The sequence below is a fragment of the Leiobunum rupestre genome, chromosome 10 (genome assembly GCF_980474605.1).
Source record: "Leiobunum rupestre chromosome 10, qqLeiRupe1.1.hap1, whole genome shotgun sequence".
Taxonomy (NCBI): domain Eukaryota; kingdom Metazoa; phylum Arthropoda; class Arachnida; order Opiliones; family Sclerosomatidae; genus Leiobunum; species Leiobunum rupestre.
In genome coordinates, this window is record NC_143393.1 from 9,373,825 (window position 1) to 9,398,346 (window position 24,522).

A 24,522-nucleotide genomic window follows, 5' to 3' on the forward strand; every position below is an offset into this window, starting at 1 on the left:
TAACGACAATTTTCGTACACGTATCACATTCTTTTGATGGTTTAAAAGTAAATGTTAATAATTATTTTAAATACCTTTATTAATATCAATTGTCATATTTTGTAGTAGAATAGGTATTGTTTTTAAAGGCCTAAGTTTTCTTCTGCCTGTTACCCTTTATAATTACTTTCCTTCCAAACAAATACCCTTGTGGTAGGCCAACGTGTTCTTCTGTTGGCCTACCACCAGGGTATTGGTTTGGAAGGAAGGTAAATTTAAAGGGCGACAGGCAGAAGAAAACTTAGGCCTTTAAGAATTACCAGTAATTTTCAAGTACGAAAATTACGTTTTCTATGAAGTCGTTCACCAACAAAACTGGAGAAACATTTTATCCTAAATTTGTTTGACCTTTTTAGTCTTACACGAGCCGTATAGGCTCTTAGTAAGACTCCTGGTCTCGCTCCGTTGTCCGGCGTCCGCCGCCGCCGCCGTAGGCATGACACGGCACGGTAGAAATCATACTAAACTTAGAAGAATCCTCGCACGCGATTGCGAATAACAGCCACGCGAGGAAATCAGCCTCTAGAAGTAACAATCAAAAGCTAGAAGAATCTTCCTACAACTCTTAGAGAAAGAGACACGGGAGAGTCACGTGACACACAAGAGAGGACGCGGGAATCGTCACTACGTCTAGACTGGCGCTGGGGTAGAGCTGTACCGCGAAATGGTTGGGGAGAGAACGCGGGAATCGTCACTACGTCTAGACTGGCGCTGGGGTAAAGCTGTACCGCGAAATGGCTGGGGAGAGGACGCGGGAATCGTCACTACGTTTAGACTGGCGCTGGGGAATAGTAGTTTAATAAATATATGTACACTCAAATAAATCGTCGTGCTTATTTATTTTTGGCTTAGTTTAACTCACAAACTCGATATAGTAAGCTCGTGTAAGACTATTATTTGGGTCACGTGACCCACTTGTTTTAAATCATTACGAGCAAAACGTTCTTTTGAGAAATCATTTTTATTTTTTGACCTTGAGTAGTAGAGTAACATTTGTTTCAGTAATTCGTATCGAACGGCTCAGCTCCATAAAACCAAAAGAGCCAACAAAACGCACACCAAAGCTAACTTTTTTCCTTTTTAATCGTGTGCCAGGCAATTGTTTAATGTCTTCGTAATATAATAAAGAATATTTACATTTTTTGTAGTTCTTTTCTCCTTATCTTGAACGATACGCGGGTTCGTCCATCATTAAATCCATCGTGTAATAAAACAAAACCTGTTTTTTATTTATACAAAAACTGTACCTTTTTTATCTCATTCAAAAAGGGTGTGTATGTAAACTTGCGTAAACTCATAAGGCGAGACGATATAAAATAATTATCACGATATTTGTGTAAAAAAAGTGCCATTTCGTACAAAAAACGTATCCGACAAAACACAGATCCAAATTATGATATTAGGTGATGTTTCAGTAGACTACCACTGAAAGCGCCATCTAATGGAAGTCCCGCGAAGTTGATGGTTCATTCGTCCGATAGACTTTCAGGGGGGAGGATTTCTGTTGGATACTTTCGCGACAGTAAATAAAAAATATTCACTTTCGCCAACCTCCCCCACTAGATGGCGCATTATCGATCAGATTTTCTTCAATCAATTCGGTGTTTTTTAGTAAATTTTTTAAAATTTGTTAGAAAGTGTAATAATTTATTTATTTTTTTAATATAAACATTTCTCTCTCATTTAACACTCTTCCAAACCGCTCGGATATTCAAATTCTACTTCAAAACGTTTTGTTTTGCCAAATTTCTTAATGAAACCTCATTCTCGCTACATATAAATCAATATATATATATATTTTTAAATTCTTTCTAAAGATTTATGAATTTAAATTTTTATAATTACCCTAATATATTTTTTAAATAAACTCGTTTGAAGCATTTTCGACGGTATTTCGTTTCCATTTCTCTTCAAAATTTAAAAAATATTGTTTTTTTCACAAAGAACGACTAAGTATTTTCTTTCAAAAAGTGCCAAAAAAACATAATTAAAACGAATTCTACTATAGCTAATAGATTAATTTTTTTGTTATATAAACATCAGCACCATATGATAACGAGGGAGTTATTTTTTATCATTTGAGAAATTGAAATGAATAAAGATGACTTGTTTTTTTTAGTTCCTAACTTTTTTAACTGGACCTTTCACTTGTTTTTTTTAACATTCTTTTATTTTAAGGCGGAACAGTTCACCTCCTTCAAAATCTTTTTTTCAATGTTTACATTTTTTATTATATACAGCAATTACACAACACTGTACACTAACGTTTTTATAAGGCTTTTTCTTATAGCACAATTCATGCGTTTATTTACAAAAGTGCTTTTTTCAACTATAAGGAAAAAACTTTTTAAGAATTTTTTCCTCACATTTTTTCTCAATTTTAGTCTATAAGCATTTTTTCCACCATTAAAAAACAGAACAAAATGTAGACGAAAAAAATATTAGATAAAAAGATTAATAAAACAGAAGGCCCCATCTTGGTCTGTCGTTCTCGATAATTTTGTATTTTTTTATTTAAAAAAATCACAGTATTTTTTTTAATAACAAGAATTACTCATTCTCACTTTTCCCCATTTTTCAATTTTAATTAATATTTTTTTTTAAAGTTGTTAACATATTTTTTTTTAGACACGCTTGGTATGTTTATATTACGACAAATATTAACGTCAACCAGGGCACCAACAACTTGTTTTGAGGTTTTTTTTACTTTTGTTTTCGCGCGGACTTCAAAAATTATAGTATAATACGAGTAGGCTGGCTGGCCGCCTAAACTCATTCCCGTTCTCGACAGTCGCGCATTATGTTTAATAACATCACGGTACAAGCCAACAAACATTAGCAATGTTTTTCACTAGAATATTTTTAATGCTTAAATAATAATTATCGGAGAAATTCGGGAAAGGGGGGTAAAATAATTAATTCTGCTGGGAGGGTTGTGATCATTACTCTGTTGTGTAGGGTATTTTGTACTGTTAGTATGTTTTCAAGTAATGAGCAATGTTGATAAAATGACTATATATTTGTATCTATTAACGTTGATTCTGTATCGATTTTAAGTCTAAAAAAAAACAAGTTATGGCTGTTAAATATAAGGCGAACTAAATTAACTACCCCTTAAAAGCTTACGTACAGTAATAAAAGTCTGATAACGTTATTTTAGGGTTTCAAAATATGGTACTAAGTTAATTGTATACATTTTCTGTTGGTAAAGGTGTATTTCATTATAAAAAAATTCCCTTCGAATTTAAACGTTTTAGGGTATAAAAAGATTAGATGGACAAGAATGAAATTCTTGTTATTTTTTATATATAATTATAAAACAATCGTTTATATATTCGGTAAAATATATAAAATTTATTTCATTCTTTGGTTTATAACTCGTGAGTTCAGGTTTCTTTAAAATATTCTCGAAAGATGGAGTTAAGATTCTTTAAATTTGAAAATAAGGGGGTTAAATAAAAGAAGCGATTTTGTCGATTTGTTAATGTAACGTTAATATTTGAACTATTAGTTTTTCTTTGTAGTTAAGTTTGTCCGGCTTATTGAAAATTCTATTTTGAAATTATAAAAAACTTTGTTTGGCATCTGACTCGGAGCGATTTACTTAGGGGGAGGGGAATTCACGAGAAATAAAATTGATTTCGAAATTCGTTACTGAATTGACTGTAATATAACGTCTTTGTGCGCGTTAAAATAACGAAAATGAAATGAAAAAATATCAATGTTTTCAGGTACTCCCTTTGATAACGTTGTAAGAATGACGTCGTCACGGCCTAGATTTTTTATTGGATGTTTTCCAATGACGTCATCGGCAACTTATTGAACGGATATTATCGGAGAATTATCCGACGCGATAATATGGAGAGGGAAAAAGATTTTAATTAACGAATTAATGAGTATAAAATAAATTAAGTTCAAGTTTGAAATTTTGTTTTCAAATATGGCGGATTTTAAGACGGATAGTTGCAGTTTACTTACGATTGTAGTAGAAAATATACTACGGTAGTATAAATTCTTGGCGTATCACAAATGTTTTTTTTTGAAGGGGAGGATTTTAAAAATAAAAAAAAATTATAAAACCCGCGTAAGCTTCGTGTAAACTGCAACTTCTTAAAACATAAACGGAAGAGAGCTTCAACCTTTGATTGGTGTTTTTTTTTGTACTTAAACAACTGGAAATTAACCCCTAATAACGGAGTTTTTAACGCTACCTCAAAACATAAGATACATATAAAAATTATTATTCATGTCAGAATGAAATTTTACCGAAAAAACTTTGAAAAGGGAAAACACCGTTCTAATCATAAGACAACATAGAAGGCACATCATCATATAACAATACCTAAGATAATATTTCGAAAGAGATCAAGTTATCGTAGATATTAATTCAAAATTAATTATAGGCACAAAAGTAGGCGGTTCAATTTTTTCTTAAAGGAAAAAGCTAAAAAAAACCATTGAAAGCGTGTAAAAACTTTTAATAAAAAGATATTTTGGAAAAGGTTTCTGTAGAACCTAACATTAAAAAGGGGTGATTATTTTAATGGCACTATTTAAGTTGAATTTAAGTGACGGGAAGATTTAATTGAAATAAAGGGGGGGGGGGGGAAGGGGGTGCCCTCCGATGTTTTGGCACAGTCGCCGGAGGATCCAATTACGTAACCCCATGACCTTAGCGAAAAAAATATATATATAAACCCGTAAAAATTACGAAACAAATTTCAAATCGTAATAAGAATTGGCGTTAGTTTGTTTTTGAGTTCTTTATAGTCCAATATGAAGTGTTTCATCAAACGTTGTCAATGCGTTTTTGGTGACCTAGTGGACGACTGTGGACGACTATTCCAGAGGTGGTGATATTAAAATTAAAAATTAACAAAAGTTAACAACATTGACTCGAAGTATTCGCGACAATTCCGGTCATGGGGGAGGGAGGTGTGGCCTACTGCCGACCCCCAGCGTCGTCTGTCCATTAGTGTGGACAGACTTGAGAATCGCCGCCATTTAGATGATTCGTATTTTGGGACCTGCGCGTGGCGACTTCGAGTTATCAAGAAAATCTATTTTTTTTTCATCGAGTCACCTTTGAAAGTTTCAAGTTGATGAGTTTCATCAGTTTTTGTTTACATAAAGCGTGTGTTTTTTTTTTATTCTTAAATCCTAGTAGCATATCGGGCGCTTCCACGGGAAATGGTTGACCTTCTGCTTCGGTTAAGAAAAAAACTAATTCAGTGGAGTGACGCTGAAACGAAAAAAAATTATCGTTAGTATATAATTTTATAATAAAGATATATAGGAAGTTTTATTGGTTTAATTCATAAGATACAAAACTGGACAACAATTCAATAAAGATTGAAAATATGTAACATGAAGAATTGAAGATTGGAAAAAAAACAAATAGGGAAATAGGCGGTGAAATAGGAACCAAATTTTGAAAAGTAGGAACCAAATAGGGACCATTTTAATAAAAAAAATTAGATCTTTATTCAACTTTAATTTTTCAGGGTTCGTACAAAATTTCCGGAATTAAATTCCCTGATATTTGGACCAGGTTTTCCCTGACCAAGTTGCCAAATTTTCCCTGACCATTTTTGTAGAATAAATGAATGGTTTGAGGTAAAAATCTTGAAAAATAGTTTATTTCAAAAATTTATTTGCCTGAATTTTTTGAGGTCATTTTGAAATTCCCTTACTTTTTGGGACCATTTTCAAATTCCTTGACTTTTCCCGGTTTTTACGAAAATTACTTAAAATAGGATATTTCTAAAATTGACTTTTTCACCACAAAAATTACCTATCTTTACTCAAAACTATATAGTTCAACTTTACGACAGGGAAGTTCATTATGAATTTTACCGAATATTTTAATTTAGCCTAGCTAGTGGCGCCACCTAATGTAGTAAATTATAGCTATAAACGTGAATCGATACAATTCTGGTTCAATATTTAAGCCAATGGTACTTTTCACCAAAATTTACTGAAAATAGGGTGATTTAGGGTCCAAATTCCGTTTTTCAGGTGGTTTAGGAACCTTGATAAAAAAAAAAGGAATATGTTCCATTGCGCCGAATCCCATTCGACCGAAAAACCCGCACTTCTCCGGGTTTAGGATTCGGTTTTATCCGTTTCAGCATCTGCCAGAACAGCATGCAGTGTTACCTAACCTAACCTAACCTCAATTGTGAATATTGCGTCGGTCGATTAGAAAAATACAAAACCCGCCTTTGGGCTAATTTCATCAAAAACATTGGCGGAATTCGTTCGAATGGGAAGATACCGAAAAAAAGTAGGGGCTTTTAGGTATTTTACTGACCCCTGCCATTGACAAATAAAAGAAAACGTTACGATATCGCTGTCCTAAGAATCTCTTATTTGTCTATGGAATAACTATGTGAAGACAGTTTCCCTCATGCTTGAAATGTATGATCCTTACCCTTAAAAATCTCATTGCTAGGTAAGAGATAAAATTATACCCACGGATTATCTCAACTAAGTCATTCCGAAGGTTTAAGTACATTCTTTAAAATACCATACGAACCATAATCACTCAGAAGTATGCAATAAAGGTAATATCATAATGAAACCTTGTACACCGGACATGTCGTAAATTACGTCACTTCCAACTCCGTGACGAAAAACGCGTCATCAACTTTCTTGATGGGAAACACAGCACCCCACAGGAGAACGCAACCAGTCAAAAGTCGTACATTTCTTGCGTACAGTTTTCATTGGTTAAACGCTTTAGCGCCTGCTGCCGTCGGAAGGGGAAAATTCGGAAATTGTCTTCCCCCCGCCCGTAAAACGTTCAGCGTTAAGGCTCGTCCAATGAAATTTGTACACAACATTGCGTTAGCGTGTTTAATGGCTAGCTGCGTTCTCCTTGTTTGTTGCTCCTAGGTGTCACGTGAGACTGAAATCACCGAATAAGCTATTTCGATGCACGTTAGGCATAGCTTCTCTTTTCGATGTAATTGACCGATTTCAAAATGACGTTTTTGCGCGTGTCAGTACTTTTACATCATTAGATATTGCAGGCTTATTTACTTGCTTTTATACCCTAACATGGCGGCGTATTTTCACGCGCAAAATAAATTTTAAGACCAGTTTTTGTATGTTCCGAGTGAATATGTTTCTATGAAAATGTTTATATAAGAGGCATATTTATGAGTCGTTATGTAACATATGATTATACGTAAACCATGACTAGAATATCGTTGGGATTTTCATGGCGCATTAAAGCAAACAACGTTAAAAGCTCTGTAATACGCGAAAATTTCCAATTTGAAAAAATAAAATAAAAGGCGATTAGCCAATACTGGAGGTCAAAGTTTGCGGGAAACTGCTCTCATAAATAACCTTTACGCCCAATTCCGCTCTCGCATCTGGGAAGAATAAATTTGGGAGTTATGTTACAAGTGGTAGCCCCCTGCCTGCAATGGCGCTTGGAAGTTAAAGCATCCGTTGAAATTTTGCCTTTGAAAATTATGACCAAAAAGATAATGTTACTCTGAATAAATGGAAGATTTACTAGCAACCTGGAGACGAATAGCGTCTCTTGGTATTTTTGGAATTTGGCGCCCGATTCCAAGTAAGCCTAGGCTAGCTTCAAAATAGCTTAAGCGCGGGAGAAGTGGTCTATAATATTAGTAGGGGGCAAATAGTCGTAAATTTTGGGGTCACTCACTTTCATTATCCTAATTTTTGATTGGCGTAGCGAAGGCAAAACGCCTCTGGCACTTGCTGTCTACAGCCGGCGAAGTTCTGATGAGCCAATGGGCCAAAGTCCTTCCCGACCGGGGCCGCTTCCGAGTCGTGGGCTCCGTTTGATAAGCCTTCCACTCTGACCGAGGGGGGCAGTTGGATGTGACGACCGTTGGCGAAATCGGTCCAGCCCCAAGGGCCAACCGAACACCTATCAACAGAAAAAAAAACAATTCAATATATTTCTACTATAAAACAGGGTAAACACTGTAAAACTCCAAAAAATTTAGGAAAATATCGGAGATTTATCTTTGATAATTTAGGAAAATTTGCATAAATAAAATTTAAATTTCATTTAATATAAGAGGCAAAGCTAAGCCTCAGTGAAGTCAGATCAATAAGCAGACGACGATATTCTTAAATCGGTTCAGTGCAGTTCTTTGGAAAAGCAGTTTACATTTTCTCAAAGGGATTTAGTACATTGAGCGCCATCTGTTTTACGAGAAGCGTAAATTCGAGAAAACCGCGCGAAATACAAAATAATATCTAAATAGAGGAAAAAGGGTTAAATTATAGGAAAATAAAGGAAAGCACTGAAATATAGGAAAAATTATAAAATAAAGGAATATACAATAAATAACGCTTAGTTCTAATTATAAACTATGCTTCGAGCCAAAAAAGCCCCTTTTGATAATGAATCGGCGAAGATTTGACATTTTATGCTCATTTATTTGTAATTTTTTTAAACAAACCATTGTAAACGGTGCAATAACCGTATCTCATTGATTGTGTTAATAGTCCATTTAGAATATTGTTATATTTTGAAAAATACATTATTCACATTGTTTACCGTAGCTATATACAAGAAATTTAAACTAGGCAAAATACCATATTAAAGAAGGAAATGACATTTTCATCGTCGTCGCTAGGTGTAAAGGAAATATTATCACTAATTACAAACAACCATAATCTCAAGTGACGTCCATAATTTAGGGCACTCCCTATTTTAAACCAATCCATTCATTTTTGCGTTTATTTCCAAGATGGATCAGAGATAAACCGTACTTTGGAACCCAAAAATCCGCAAGTTTATGTCGACCGTCAAGAGAATGGGAGTTAGGAATGAATAAAAAGTTAAGTGGCTTTGAAAGAAGAGCGGAAATCGAGATGAAAGGACCAGATAGGCGTCTTTAAAACAAATGTTACCATTTATTTGGCCAAGTTGGGAAAAAAACGTTACAACATAAATTTCAAACTCTGGGGATAATCGGATTAAAATAAAAAAAATTCGGGGGGAAATACGCGCCTAGATCAGACAAGCAATTTTTCAAATTCTTCCCTACTTTCACTTTCTTCGATACTAGCCTTAAAGGGGCTGGAAAGTGGGGTTTTGAAAAACGTCATCCGTGACGTCATTAACGAAATTTGGCGCGTAGAACTACTTTTTCTTAAGTTCGCGAAGACGTAAACAGGCACCGCTGTGTTAAGATTTTTGTATGACGAAATCCAGCGTGGTCTTGGTTAGTGTTATAGCTGAGCTCGTAGGAAGTTTTCAAATTTCATTAATCTTTATTGAGATTTAGTTTAGTGAACAACAAATGTTTAACGAAAAATTCATTGAGTGATAAGGTCTTTTGGTAGTAGTGTGTTCGTAATTTTTTAAATTATTATTTACGAGTTTCATCGAATTTTGTAAAAAAACGCTAGATGAATCGAAGCCAATTTCTTAGGGCCTTGGTTTCACTGGAGCATTTTGATAAACCTACTACACCACAGTTTTTTGCCTTTTCCCACTTATCTAATTCGCCAACAATAGATATTTTCGTATCATCACGTTTCCGTTTTTTATTTGAATTAAACTCGTTCATTAACATCATTATAATTAAATAAATATTAAAATACTAGAACCAAAACCACGTCCACGAAGGCCCGAATATCTTAGTTCGCGTATGAATACCTGTCACTATAGTCTCTCTCGGGTCGCTCCTCACTATTTTCAAAACATCTCCGTCAGAGCCAAATTCCTCAAGCGGGGAAAAAAGGAAATAAAGCAGGGTCCGGATTTTTTTGGAGATACCACGTCACTAGACGATTTCAAAACCCCACTTTCCAGTCCCTTTAAAGTAATGATTTTATTAAACCAGGTGTAATAATAGACGGTATGCAGCGAAAAATATAAAATTGCGTTGGCAGGATTGCATTATTTCCGTTCATAATGGAACCATTTTCATATTTTAATTTTATCAAAAGGTAATCAATTTACTTACGTCTAACATTTGAAAATGTTTCTTCGTATTTTATAGATTACCTTCATAACATTTTCACGTTAAATTAAATTCAACTTACTTTTTACAAATTCTTAAAATACTCTGACCTTTTCTCTAACATTTTACGGCATATTTTTAAATTCGCTGACCTTTTTCAGACGTTTTACGCATATTCGCTGACCTTTTTCAGACGTTTTAGGCCTATTTAAAATTCCTTGAGCTTTTGAGCTTTCATTTACTTTTTATGCTATTTTTAAATTCCTCGATTTCCCCCCTAACGTTTTCGTTATTGGGAACAACGGTTTGCTCGATAATTTATACGGAATACTCTCGAATTTCGCCAGATAAGGCAAAGTTTCGTATTTTTACTTCCCACGAGCGTTGCAAAATTTTTGTCAGATAAAATTCCAATGTTAGAATACATTGTTTGGCAAAGCTTGCTTGAATGTAACGCTTCTAGAATTTATATGATTTACAAGTTCCAAATTAGACAAAGTGTAACTTTTACTAACCAAATTAGACAAATTGTAACTTTTACTAACCAAATGAGACAAATTGTAACTTTTACTAACCAAATGAGACAAATTGTAACTTTTACTAACCAAATGAGACAAATTGTAACTTTTACTAACCAAATTGGACAAATTGTAACTTTTACTAACCAAATTGGACAAATTGTAACTTTTACTAACCAAATGAGACAAATTGTAACTTTTACTAACCAAATTAGACTAATTGTAACTTTTACTAACCAAATTAGAAAAATTCTAACTATTACTAACCAAATTAGACCAATTCTAACTATTACTAACCAAATTAGACCAATTCTAACTATTACTAACCAAATTAGACCAATTCTAACTATTACTAACCAAATTAGACCAATTGTAACTTTTACTAACCAAATGAGACAAATTGTAACTAAGTTAAAAACATTGCTCAGTATCAGCACTGCTACATATTACACATTATGTTGCAATGTTATCGCCGCAATTCGACTTTAGCACCCAGAAGTAATCAGTAAAATTTCAAAATAAGGGCTATTTGGCAGAGCACGTTGATTTAATCTTGCACAAAAATGAACCACACGACGAAATATTTCAAATAGTTGATTGGGAAACTTAAATTGTTCGTGACGTCAATTGGGGAAAAAGCAAATTTCGTACAAAACCGGAGCGACACGGCGCCGTAAATTAAAAAAAAAAAAACAAGAGATCACGTGTCGAATATTAGCTGACAGCGCTACGGAAGGCGGGGAGATTGAAATGAAAAGCGACGACCCGGTGCAAAGTAACATCTAGTACCCGCGAATTTGAAATTTTTGGAAATAAACACTTTGGCGAAATGATTGAGTAGCAACTTGACAAATAAACGAGTTTGCCGCCAGATAAGCTAAGCGTCCAAGATATTCTCTATGAAGCCACATGGTAGCGCTACCGAGAACCGGGGGGGGGGGGGGAGTGGTATTTGCGGTCCCCCCCCCCCCCCTCCTGAAGGGATGGCCTTAGGGTTCGATGCCAAGAAGCCGCGCGGGGAAGCGAGTAAAAAGGAAACTGATCTTTTCCTGCTTCGGTATTTTCCCCGGATAAAAATCAACTTAGTTTCGGTCCGGGGTATGTCGCGGGCCTGGCGCCAAGACCACGCCACCTTCCAATCACGGCGCTAGATTGTCTCTTTTATTTCGCGCTATTTCGGAGGGATAATTTTTCGTGAGCAAATTGCCAGTAAATTATCAAGCATTCCGCGAAAAAACAGCGACAATGTGTAGTCGCCAAATTTGTTTTCACTCACGAAGTATCTCCCAGTACGCGCGTGCGAATTACGGACAGGGTCGTATTACTCGAGATGATAGAATCAGGGCCGACGAGATATTACCGTTGGCCCGGGCCCAGTGATAAATCCGGGGCCCCAAAAGAGATTGGTTATTACTAAAGATACCTTTTTCTGGGATATACTTGGTGGAAACTAGGAGCAACAAACACAAGGAGAACGCAGCTAGCCTTTAAACACGCTAACGCAGTGTTGTGTACAAATTTCATTGGACAAAACCTTAACGCTGAACGTTTTACGGGCGGGGGTGGAAGACAATTTCCGAATTTTTCCCTTCCAACGGCAGCAAGCGCTTAAGAGTCTAACCAATGAAAACTGTACGCAAGAAAATGGACGACTTTTGACGGGTTGCGTTCTCCTTGTGTGGGGTGCTGAGTTTGTTGCTACTAGGTGGAAGGGTCCCAAATCCGAAATACCCAGACTCCATTGGCTTCAAAGAGTGCTTATTTCTAAAGATACGTTTCCTGGTAGACACTTGGCTAAGGGTCCAAACAAACCTACACCTCCCAGGATTCACGGGCCCCGGAAATACTATAATTCCGGGCCCTAAGGCAGCAGTTATTACTAAAGATCCGTTTTCGCGGAGAAGCTTGTCGTAAGTTCTAAAACAGGGCCCAGGAAATACCTACCGATCCCCCACTCTCTGACGAGCCTGGATTGGATAAATATTAAGTCCGCTAAATTGTAAATATTTTTTCCTTTTTGTTTCGCTCAATAGATGGAGGCAGCGTTTTTAAATTCTTCGTTAGCTAAATCTATACTTATCGGATAGAATGCAATCGGAGACGGCGACATCCACGTTTGCGAAATGCGGTGGGTTGAAGGGCTAAATGACCTAGTTCCAAGCGAGAGGCCCCTCATGATCAAATAATCAAATTAACGAGAATACAGACGCCTCAATAATACAGCGATACACATTTGACAATGAATAAAACCATCGCACAGGGGACGGTTTTCAAATACTCTTACCAGATGGCGCCTACGGTCGAAAAGCCCGACCACATAGGCGCGTAATCAAATTTTGGTTACTTAGTGCTGTGGGTATAACAATAATTCCCATACTCTTACCAGATGGCGCCCACAGTCTAAAAGCCCCACCACATAGACGCGTAATAAAATTTTGGTTACTTATTGCCGTGGGTATACAAATAATTCCCTAACTCTTACCAGATGGCGCCCACAGTCTAAAAGCCCCACCACATAGACGCGTAATAAAATTTTGGTTACTTATTGCCGTGGGTATACAAATAATTCCCTAACTCTTACCAGATGGCGCCCACAGTCTAAAAGCCCCACCACATAGACGCGTAATAAAATTTTGGTTACTTATTGCTGTGGGTATAGAAATAATACCCAAACTCTTACGAGATGGCGCCCGTAGTCTAATAGCGCCTCCACATATGCGCGTAGTCAAATTTTGGTTACTTATTGCTGTGGGTATAGAAATAATACCCAAACTCTTACGAGATGGCGCCCGTAGTCTAATAGCACCCCCACATATGCGCGTACTCAAATTTTGGTTACTTAGTGCTGTGGGTATAAAAATAATACCCAAACTCTTACCAGATGGCGCCCACAATCCACAACGTGGAAATTAGAAATTTGGCAAAACAAAAAACGCGAAAAATTATAATTTTCGAATTTGGTTATTTGTAATTTTTACAGAGTTAAAATTTAGTTTATAGTTGTAATCAGAAGAGTGTTAAAAATAGATATTTTTGTAATCAATCCCTTTCCCGGCAAAAGTTTGAATTTCCGCCATTTAGTATATACAAAAATCATAAAAATTGAATCTCTAAAGGCTTCACTCTAAATGTTGGTTTCCCCGTAGGCAATTTGCGAATCGGTCTATAAAGCAAAAGGTTTTATTTAACGCGCGTCAAGGTGACGGGCGGCCATCAACAGAAACAGGAAGCTCTCTGACTCGATAGCGATACGTCAAAACAAGACTTTCAAGGTCTTCGAAGGATATTCGGCATTTTTCTCCCTCTTTCGCGTTGTCGCGCGAGGAGACGAAGAAACCGCGTCCTTTAAAATAACATAATCAACGTGGGATTCAAGGACTCTTCCTGTCGCGAGGTTAGCTGATAATATAGACAAAGGCAGGGACAAACCGTCGAATTTAAGGTACTTCTCTATCCGTTGACGGTCTCGCAAAATGTCAGCCATAAATATAAATAAATACGAAGCCAAAATACCATATGTTATTTAATATTATTGGTGTCTGGTGAAAATTACTCTCATAGACAAGGTATCGCCTTGTTGTTAAAATATACTAATTGCCCAAAGAATCCCGACCAAAATATGAGATTTACAACGTCAGTGGCGTAGACCATGTGGGGATTTTCGTGTACACCCCTCTGGGGCTTAGCTTTGACTGTTCAAAATTTTCAAACCGTTCCTACTGATCTTTAATTTTTAAATAAATCGAAAAATAACGATAATAAAATTAATATTAAAATTAATATTAAAATAATAATAAAATTAATATTAAAATAATAATAAAATTAATATTAAAATAATAATAAAATTAATAATAAAATAATAATAAAATTAATAATAAAATAATAAAATTAATAATAAAATAATAATAAAATTAATAATAAAATAATAATAAAATTAATAATAAAATAATAATCAAATTAATATTAAAATAATAATCAAATTAATAATAAAATAATAATCAAATTAATAATAAAATAATAATCAAATTAATATTAAAATAATAATCAAATTAATATTAAAATAATAATCAAATTAATATTAAAATAATAATCAAATTAATATTAAAATAATAATCAAATTAATATTAAAATAATAATCAAATTAATATTAAAATAATAATCAAATTAATATTAAAATAATAATCAAATTAATATTAAAATAATAATCAAATTAATATTAAAATAATAATCAAATTAATATTAAAATAATAATCAAATTAATATTAAAATAATAATCAAATTAATATTAAAATAATAATCAAATTAATATTAAAATAATAATCAAATTAATATTAAAATAATAATCAAATTAATAATAAAATAATAATCAAATTATAAATAATAATAATCAAATTATAAATAATAATAACCAAATTATAATAAATAATAATCAAATTATAATAAATAATAACCAAATTATAATAAATAATAACCAAATTATAATAAATAATAACCAAATTATAATAAATAATAACCAAATTATAATAAATAATAACCAAATTATAATAAATAATAACCAAATTATAATAAATAATAACCAAATTATAATAAATAATAATAATCAAATTATAATAAATAATAATAATCAAATAATAAATAATAATAATCAAATAATAAATAATAATAATCAAATAATAAATAATAATAATCAAATAATAAATAATAATAATCAAACAATAATAAATAATAACCAAATTATAATAAATAATAACCAAATTATAATAAATAATAACCAAATTATAATAAATAATAATCAAATTATAATAAATAATAATCAAATTATAATAAATAATAATCAAATTATAATAAATAATAACCAAATTATAATAAATAATAACCAAATTATAATAAATAATAACCAAATTATAATAAATAATAACCAAATTATAATAAATAATAACCAAATTATAATAAATAATAACCAAATTATAATAAATAATAACCAAATTATAATAAATAATAACCAAATTATAATAAATAATAATAATCAAATTATAATAAATAATAATAATCAAATAATAATAAATAATAATAATCAAATAATAATAAATAATAATAATCAAATAATAAATAATAATAATCAAATAATAAATAATAATAATCAAATATTAATAAATAATGATAATCAAATATTAATAAATAATGATAATCAAATATTAATAAATAATGATAATCAAATAATAATAAATAATAATAATAATAATAAAATTAAAATAAATAATAATAATAAAAAATAATATACGACCACACAGTTGGTTACTTAAGATGTAAACTAGAAATGAACCTAGTCGCGAAACAAACACTTTAAAATGGCATTTAGAAAAGTGTCGCTATGGAAAACGGAAAATATAAAATATTGCCCTTTTAAAAAGTGACATATTGACATAATAATTTCGAACGACATTTTTACAAAGTAAACTTTCGCTTTTTTGGGCAAATATCAATATTGAGGAGCGCTGTTTATCATTTTTACAATTTTTCTATAAAGAAAAAATATCCATTATATAAGAAGGGCTATATTTCTAAGCGGAAGTGGACGGTGCTAGTATTACATTTTTTGGGATTTACGAGTCCTTTCCTATTTTGAAGAAGAGAAAAAATAATATTCGGTAAACAGAGGGATAAAGTAGCGGCAGTATGTAAAAGAAAATTTCAAAGCCCAGGAAAAATGAGAACGAATTGTAGGTTTGAAAAGATATCTAAGATACTCTTTTTTCCAGCGCTTCCCCGAGGACCATACCATCTTGGGTTCTCGAATAGCGGAGATTCGAAGTTGTATCAACAGCCCGGGTTCGTGGACTTTAGTTGGCACTAAATCCAAAGACACTGGTTAAAGGTATTCTTTATACCTTTAACCGACTTTCAGCTAGCTGTCATCTGACCAACGTTTCATTTCGTTAAAATCACTGGGCAGAAAAACGCCCGAAATAGAGTTTTGACATTTAATTAAAAGGAAAACTTTCTTCTTTTAAGTTTACATTTCTTTATTCCGAAATACTCACGTCGGGTATATTCAGCCTCCATCCTAAGCACTCGAAATTAAAGAGAGCTATATAAGCCCTCTAGTGACAAGTTTTGTTTTTCTTACAGTTACGAATTATCTTTGTAATCGTCAACTTCTCAGAAAACTAACTTCCAAGAATTTCCATTATATTTTCCTATTTTGAGTTGATTAATTTTATACAAATGTCAAGAACCGATTTAAGAAAGGAAGAACCGACGACCCGCCCTATTTCGGGGTCCATCTTGATATTAGGTCTAGAGCGCCATCTCTTGAAAGGAACACGAGATATTTTACCTAAGTAATATTTATTTAATTATTAAAATTATATATATTAGGGTTGCCACAGTTTTTTCACAATCAAATTCCCTGACTTTTCCAGGTTTTCCCTGACCATCTCTGGAGATTTTCCCCGACTTATTTTATGCCAAGATTTTGTATTCTTTAACCTATATCTTAGTAAAAGTTTCCTATTGGCAACCGAAATCAAATTCCCTGACATTTCCTTGATTCTTAGACTAATTTTTAAAATTCCCTGACTTTTATACCCATATTCAAATTCCCCGACTTTTAATTTACACAAATACGGATATTTCGGGTAAATTAAATTTATATTTATTTATGAGTTCTATCGTAGTTTTTTAGCTAGTTGTAATTATACTCATTATAGATTAATATTTTGAAAGGAACTCTGATAAATTTTATATTTGTAAATGTTGCCATTATTAACAGCAAAATAAATGAAAAAATTGGTAGAGCTACATGGAAATTAAAACTATGCCGGTTCCAAGTTCTTGATCGCGTAAATTGGTTCTTAAATAATGATTACAAATTATCGAAATACGAATACGACCAAATATACCCATAAATGTATTCCCAATAATGGCAATAGCAGGGCCTCCGCTCAAATCTTCAATTTTTTTTAATAGATAAAATATGTTTTTTTTTTAAATATAGGACTTTATAGGACTATTTTTACAAAATTATAGGATTTTAAAGGACTATATATGCTATTTAATTTTCTAACTTTATGCATTTAAAAATTAAATTTATATTTAGATAAATAAATCTTGGATTTTCACTTTAAAAATAAAATTATTTACCCATTTTATCACAAAAATATACTAGTAGCTAACCATGTTAACAATAACAAAAGTATAGACTAGAATGACTTGGTATATGAATTTATCCTATAGCTGAATCTAGCAATTTAACTGACAAGGAGAGTACCCGAGGTGTTTATTGCCGATTTAGCTCAAAGTCGGCCGTAATGTGGACCTATATGAGATATGAAATTTCCCAAAAGGAGACGTTGCACTACCCATTAGATTTGCCATGGCAACCGAAAATGTTTTTGACCACTTACAACCAAAATAAGATTTTTCCCTTATTTTACCCAAAATTTGTTACAAATTTACCCTAACAATTTTTCAATTTACCCAAACTTGATGAAATTTACCTAAATGTGGTCCAAATTACACATTTCGTGATTTTCAAAATATTTCAAAATTTTCGTAGCTAGGACCCTGTGAAACCGAGAAAATCCCATGCTTTTTTAAATGGAGATTTTATTGTTTTAAGTGATCAAAAACATTTTCGGTTGCTATAGCAAATCGAATGGGTAGTGCAACGTCTCCTTTTGGGAAATTTCATATCTCATATAGGTCTACATTACGCCCGACTTTGAACAAAATCGGCAATAAACACCTCGGGTACTCTCCTTGTGAGTCGTTGGATTTGAAATTGGCAAAATATCAAAATTATAGGATTTTATAGGACTTTAGCCAAAATATAGGATGTTATAGGACATCTTTGAAAATATAGGATTTTAAAGGAATTATAGGACCTCTGGGGCCCCGGCAATAGGTTGAGAGACGTCTAACAAACAAGCAAAATTGAATAGAAAGATTTCGAAAATATATCAGAGACAAACTTAAACCATGGACTAATTACGTCAACCCTAAAATAAAAACGACCCCGCGAATAATTTTAATTTAAAAACCAACACATCAACGTCAAAACCAATCACATTTCGGTGGAATCCAGCCATTTTCATACCTCAAAACCATGAGTCAAGAAAAGGCCTCCGTTGTATGGTTGCACTCTTTCCTCTTTTATAAAGAAAAAGCGAATTCTTCGAGACTTAGATCGATCGACTGGGGGTTCGTTTTTTATTTATCTAGGAAATATATTAAAAAAAACCGCTCGAAACTTCTTTACTCGGAATCACCAAGACTAATCTATCGCCGACAAGTCGAAATCTTTAAAAGAGATACAGACTCCTCCCAAAACGTGGCGCGGGACGATTTCGTAAACATTTTAACCGCGAAGATAATTAATTTTTCGCCAGACAAGATTAACGATGCGGGAAACGATTCTATTAAAACGTTCCTTTTCCCCCCTCTCTTTTAAAATAATAATAAGTTTAAAAAAAGGCGGATAAACTGAGGTTAAGATAACATTTGCCGCGCTTTTTTACGGACAACTAAGTTCGATCTAAGTCAATTGGATAGAAAACGTTCGGAATTAGGAGCTCGTCAAAATATTGAGATAACGAACTGCCTGTTGTTATTGTTTGCGTTTCCAAAACGCAGGAAGCTATAATTGGAATCAATTTTTATGATTTATCGACTGCACGTGCTCTGGTAGGCGACTATCGCCATCTGGGAGCCGAACCACGAAACAAGGACCTCGATAATTGAGATGTAAGTATTTACAGTTTGGGCTGGAAATAATCTTAGCCAGGGTTGCCACTAAGTTTTCAGATTCAAATATCCTGACTTTCCCTTGACTATTTCTAAAGATTTCCCTGACTTTCCCTTGACTATTTCTAAAGATTTCCCTGACTTTCCCTTGACTATTTCTAGAGATTTCCCTGAATTTCCCTTGACTATTTCTAGAGATTTCCCTGAATTTCCCTCGACTATTTCTAGAGATTTCCCTGACTTTCCCTAGACTATTTCTAGAGATTTCCCTGAATTTCCCTTGACTATTTCTAGAGATTTCCCTGACTTTCCCTAGACTATTTCTAGAGATTTCCCTGACTTTCCCTTGACTATTTCTAAAGATTTCCCTGACTTTCCCTTGACTATTTCTAGAGATTTCCCTGACTTTCCCTAGACTATTTCTAGAGATTTCCCTGAATTTCCCTTGACTATTTCTAGAGATTTCCCTGACTTTCCCTCGACTATTTCTAGAGATTTCCCTGACTTTCCCTAGACTATTTCTAGAGATTTCCCTGAATTTCCCTTGACTATTTCTAGAGATTTCCCTGACTTTCCCTAGACTATTTCTAGAGATTTCCCTGACTTTCCCTAGACTATTTCTAGAGATTTCCCTGACTTTCCCTAGACTATTTCTAGAGATTTCCCTGACCTTAAAGCCACAATTAGGAAATTTTAACTTTACATTTTGCTTTTATCGAAAGTTAATGAAGTTACTTCAACTTATATTTTTACCAAAGGAAACTTTTTATAGCAACGTTTAAAATATACCAGGCGAAAACTATTCGCTAGTTTTGGAGTAATTTTTAGGAAATAGCGAACAACTTCAAAATACAGTTTGGCTGTTATTGCACGGAAGAAGTTGTCAGTTTCGGGTAAAAGCTGTACTCTTTTCGTCCCAAAGTAAAATTACCTTATAAAATAATCCTTACTCATAAAATTACTATCACAGGGTTTGTACAAAATATCCGGAATTAAATTCCCTGACATTTCCAGGTTTTCCCTGACCAAATTGGGAAATATTCCCTGACCATTTTTGTAGAATAAATGAATAGTTTAAGCTAAAAATCTTGAAAAATATTCTATTTCAAAAATTTATTTGTCCGATTTTTTTGGGGTAATTTTCAAATTCCTAGACTTTTCTGACCTTTTGGAAACATTTTAAAATTCCCTGACCCTTTGGAAACTTTTTAAAATTCCCCGACTTTTGCAGGTTTTCCAGATCGTGTACGAACATTTTCAAAATAAAATTTACAAACTTTTCTCAAAATTTTTCGCATATCATTAAAATTTTCCTATCTATCCCTGAGCTGTGGGCCTGTGGCAACCCTGAAAAGGGATACTGGGACTACTCAGCTTTGCCTTCAACTTTCCCAATGTCAAAGAATTCGGACCGTCCCTTTAACCTTGAAAATAGAATGTCCACCGTCGCTATTCATTTATGGTGGCACTGTATCGAAGACGAACCACTTAGCGTCAAAATGGTACGATGATAAATGGCTACTACACCTCCGAACGCAGCGACAATGCGTCAAAAATTGGCATCGAAAAGCTATTTCGGATGCCACAAAGAATCGCAAAAATTTCGACTCAACGGCCAAGATCAAAGAAAGAAACCAAACTTCACCTGTCGACTAATCGTCAACCGAAAAACCCCGATGAATGCCATTTGACACCTAAGACGTTAGAAAACGTAATTGTTATAAAGGAGAGGTTCGTTGATATTTTACGCCTCGTGATAAAATCAGGTACTTGTACTGTTAAAACTCTTCAAGTTTTACGAGTTAAATGTAATTTAATTTTAATTGGGTTTTCTTCGTGTACCGAGGTAATCTAGTATTCTTTATAACGAGCTCTCAACACAGGACATACAGAGAGTTGTCACAATATTTTCAGATTCAAATCTCCAGACCATATTTACAGGTTTTTCCCAGACTTTTTAAGGTCAAAATTAAAACTATTTTTAAGATTGATATTTTACTTTTATCAGAAGTTACTGAATTTACTTGAACTTATATTTTAGTATAAAAAGTAGGTTAAGATAAGTTTTCACTAAAATTATTTTGCTTGTAACGTTGGAATTACAACTAGGTTGGCAAAAAACCGGCTTTTATTAAATTTTAAAATCCAGTATGGTTAATTAATATATATTAATATATATATAGCCCTCATTACTTCGAAAATGCTCAAATTGCTCATATCTAGCCCTCATTACTTCGAAAATGCTCAAATTGCACGATTCCGAAATTACGTTTTTGAGAGTGAATATACCTTTACATTGTGAGGTATAGCAGACTTATTAACCGGCTTTTATACCCTAACATGGCAGCGTATTTTCACGCGCAAAATGAATTTTCTCCAATTGCTTAAAAGTTAAGGTTAAGTTTTAGTTTTTTCAATTTTTCTAATTCATTTCTCATTTTTACTATGGATTTTATTCGGTGGTTAAAGCCGGCTTAAACCAGGGTGGTTTAAACCAGGGTGGTTTAAACCAGGGTGGTTTAAACCAGTCTGGCTGGTTCTTGCCAACCCTGAATTACAACGTTTAAAAATAACCAAAACGTGTAAGGAATCAAAGAAAAATCACAGAATTTATAACGGAAATAAATTACCTTTGATCATAGTTTTAAGTAAGGGTGTGCGAGTCCTGTTTTTTGAAATTCGAGTCGAGTCTCGAGTCTTAGAAACTTGGACTCGCGAGTCCTCGAGTCCAAATATTAAGGACTTGATCGAGTCCTCGAGTCCTAAAGAATTAGGTTTAAAGCTTTCGAGTCCAATACGAGTCCGGAATGTTTTTAACGAGTCCAATTCGAGTCCTAATTTTTATCGAGTTCAATTCGAGTCCTATGTTATCGTGGCCAATTCGTCTGAAATTTATTTGCCGCTGTTTAAATAATCTTGCCCAATAATAATGGACTCGCCGAGTAATAATGGACTCACCGAGTAATATTAGACTCGCCGGGTAATTTTCAAATTATCTATTTACTCGAGTCCGCTTCGAGTAATTATGTACCCTTTTCGTGGGAATCGGGTACCCGTGCGAGTAATAAAATTACGTATTCCGAGTCCGAGTCCGAGTACTCGGACTCGGACTCGATAACGAGTACTCGCAATTTTCGAGTACTCGCACACCACTAGTTTTAAGATAAATTTAAATTTATTGTCGTACGGGGAAGCCCCTTATTACCTGTACAAACAAAATTCCAGTTTGTCCGATCATTAGGTTCAACAAAAAGATTGATTTCACGTTTTCGGTCCCTGGAACGTGAAATTCCAAAGTCACCAACTCCAAAAGACTCTCAAAGAATCGAGTCATTGTGCGAGAACCGAAATTCAAGCAGCGCCGACCCGGGGGTTTAAAATAAACAAGATTAATGAAGCTAAATTGACGACGTGAAAATAATACCTTCTGTTTAGTCGAGCGTACCGTACCAATCTAGGAGCATTCATCAAATACCACCTCCCCCTTCGCGGATAGACCCAAAAATTAGAAATCGGGGGACGGGATATTTAGACAACCGGCTAAAAGTGAAAGGGGATAAATGAACAGAGGGGAAGTTTATTTAGCAAATGTTCCCATTCATTTTCCGCACTGGCAAACAATGAAATGGATGAAATGAAAAATCTGAATTCCCCTTCAGTCGTCTACAGAAATAACACGCCTAATTAATGATAATCGAAAGGTTCGGGATTCCGTTGTAACATTTATAAGGATAGAGCCGCTTCTACAAATACGCAACATACGTCTTGTGTTCACATAATAAGTCAAAGCGGCCGTGCACTCATTCGCTACTCTTAACTACTGCCAAACGGAAACATGATAACAGGGTTGCCACATATTTTCAGAATCAAATTCGCTGACCATTTTAATAGATTCTCCCTGACTTTTTAAAGCCAAAATTAATCAATTTTTATCTTTATATTTTACTTTTATCAGAAACCAATAAATTAAAATAAATGTATCAGGGCTGGCTGATTTAAATCAACTTGATTAAATTTTTATATAGTATTTTTGAAAAAGAAAAAACCTATAATTTCGGTTTGAATATAATCTTTCTTGTACTTCTCCCCTAATGTTGCATTTTATTCTACCTGTGGGTGGGGATTCCGCCGAATTTGTTTTGTAAAGTACCAAAATGGTTTTAAAAAATAAAAACTTCTATATGATTATTAGCTTAAATAGAATAAATTCAGTAAACATATATATAGATCAAGTCTTTAAAAATTAAAATATTTGTTTTAGGTAAAATTATGATACTAAACTATATAAAACTTTGAAATTTTAATTAAAATAAAAAAATCAATAAAAATCCAATATAAATTATAAAAACGATTTATGTTTCAGTACAAATGTTATTGCAAGATTAAAATAATTAGCAAAACTTTCAAGGAACTAAATGATAATAGCAGGATAAAATTACCTTTAAAAATGTGTCAAGACAAAATTGAATTTCCTGACTTTTAACGAATTTCAAAATTAACTGACTCCTGACGTGTGAAAAACCTTTATTACAATTTTTTTTATTATTTTGATTTATTTTAAAATACGAGATAGTTCCGAAAGGTCGGATAACTGCGATTAATCATAAAAAAAAACCCCTACGCCGCTCGAATTTCGTCGCTACAAATGATTATTTCCCCGTATTTCGAAATATTGTAAAGGGTTTACGCGCTTTGCACTTCTAAGGGCTCTCAGAGGGAAGATTGTTTATCCCTAAGCACCGCGTTGCGAAATTTCTCAAGAGATATACGTTCGCTTTACCATTATAGCAAATTTTCCCTGACCCTTTATTCGCGACTGAAAACTATCGCTACGCCCTCTTTGGTTCGCCATTGAAACTCGATAGGTAGCGGCTAAAGCAGACGCTATTAGTTTTTCCTCATCGTTATTCGTAAATTTGACTTTATAAATTATGATACTTGCATTTTAATATAATTCTTGCATCGTTTGCTTATATTTTGATAAGTTTATTTAAGAAAAAACTTTCTTATGACTTTTTAATTTGTCTGTAGCAGACGCTAGATTGTAGGCGCTAACTTGGAGAAGCTGGCACCGTTACGCCACCTAGACTCGTTTCGGTCGCGAATTAAGCCCACATTTGTCACTTGTTTAATTTTTTAGCCTTAACGTTTTCCTTTTGCAACAAAAATTAATTTATCCGACGTTTCCCTGACTTAAAAAACCTTTTTTCAATTACCTGATTTTTAAACCAATTTTCAAATCCCATATCTGACTT

General features: G+C 33.5%; 1 protein-coding gene across 1 annotated transcript in view; it reads right to left on the reverse strand.

The window, feature by feature from the left end:
* Nucleotides 1-997: 997 nt before the first annotated feature.
* Snoo (Sno oncogene) overlaps nucleotides 998-24,522 on the reverse strand; it is a 111,656-nt gene continuing 88,131 nt past the window's right edge. Inside the window, exons 4-5 of the mRNA XM_090159745.1 lie at nucleotides 7,724-7,951; nucleotides 998-5,281 (exon numbers count right to left, since the gene is read on the reverse strand). Of these exons, the coding sequence (XP_090015871.1) occupies nucleotides 7,729-7,951 (223 nt within the window). The 3' untranslated portion in view covers nucleotides 998-5,281; nucleotides 7,724-7,728. The remainder of the gene's footprint in view (nucleotides 5,282-7,723; nucleotides 7,952-24,522) is intronic.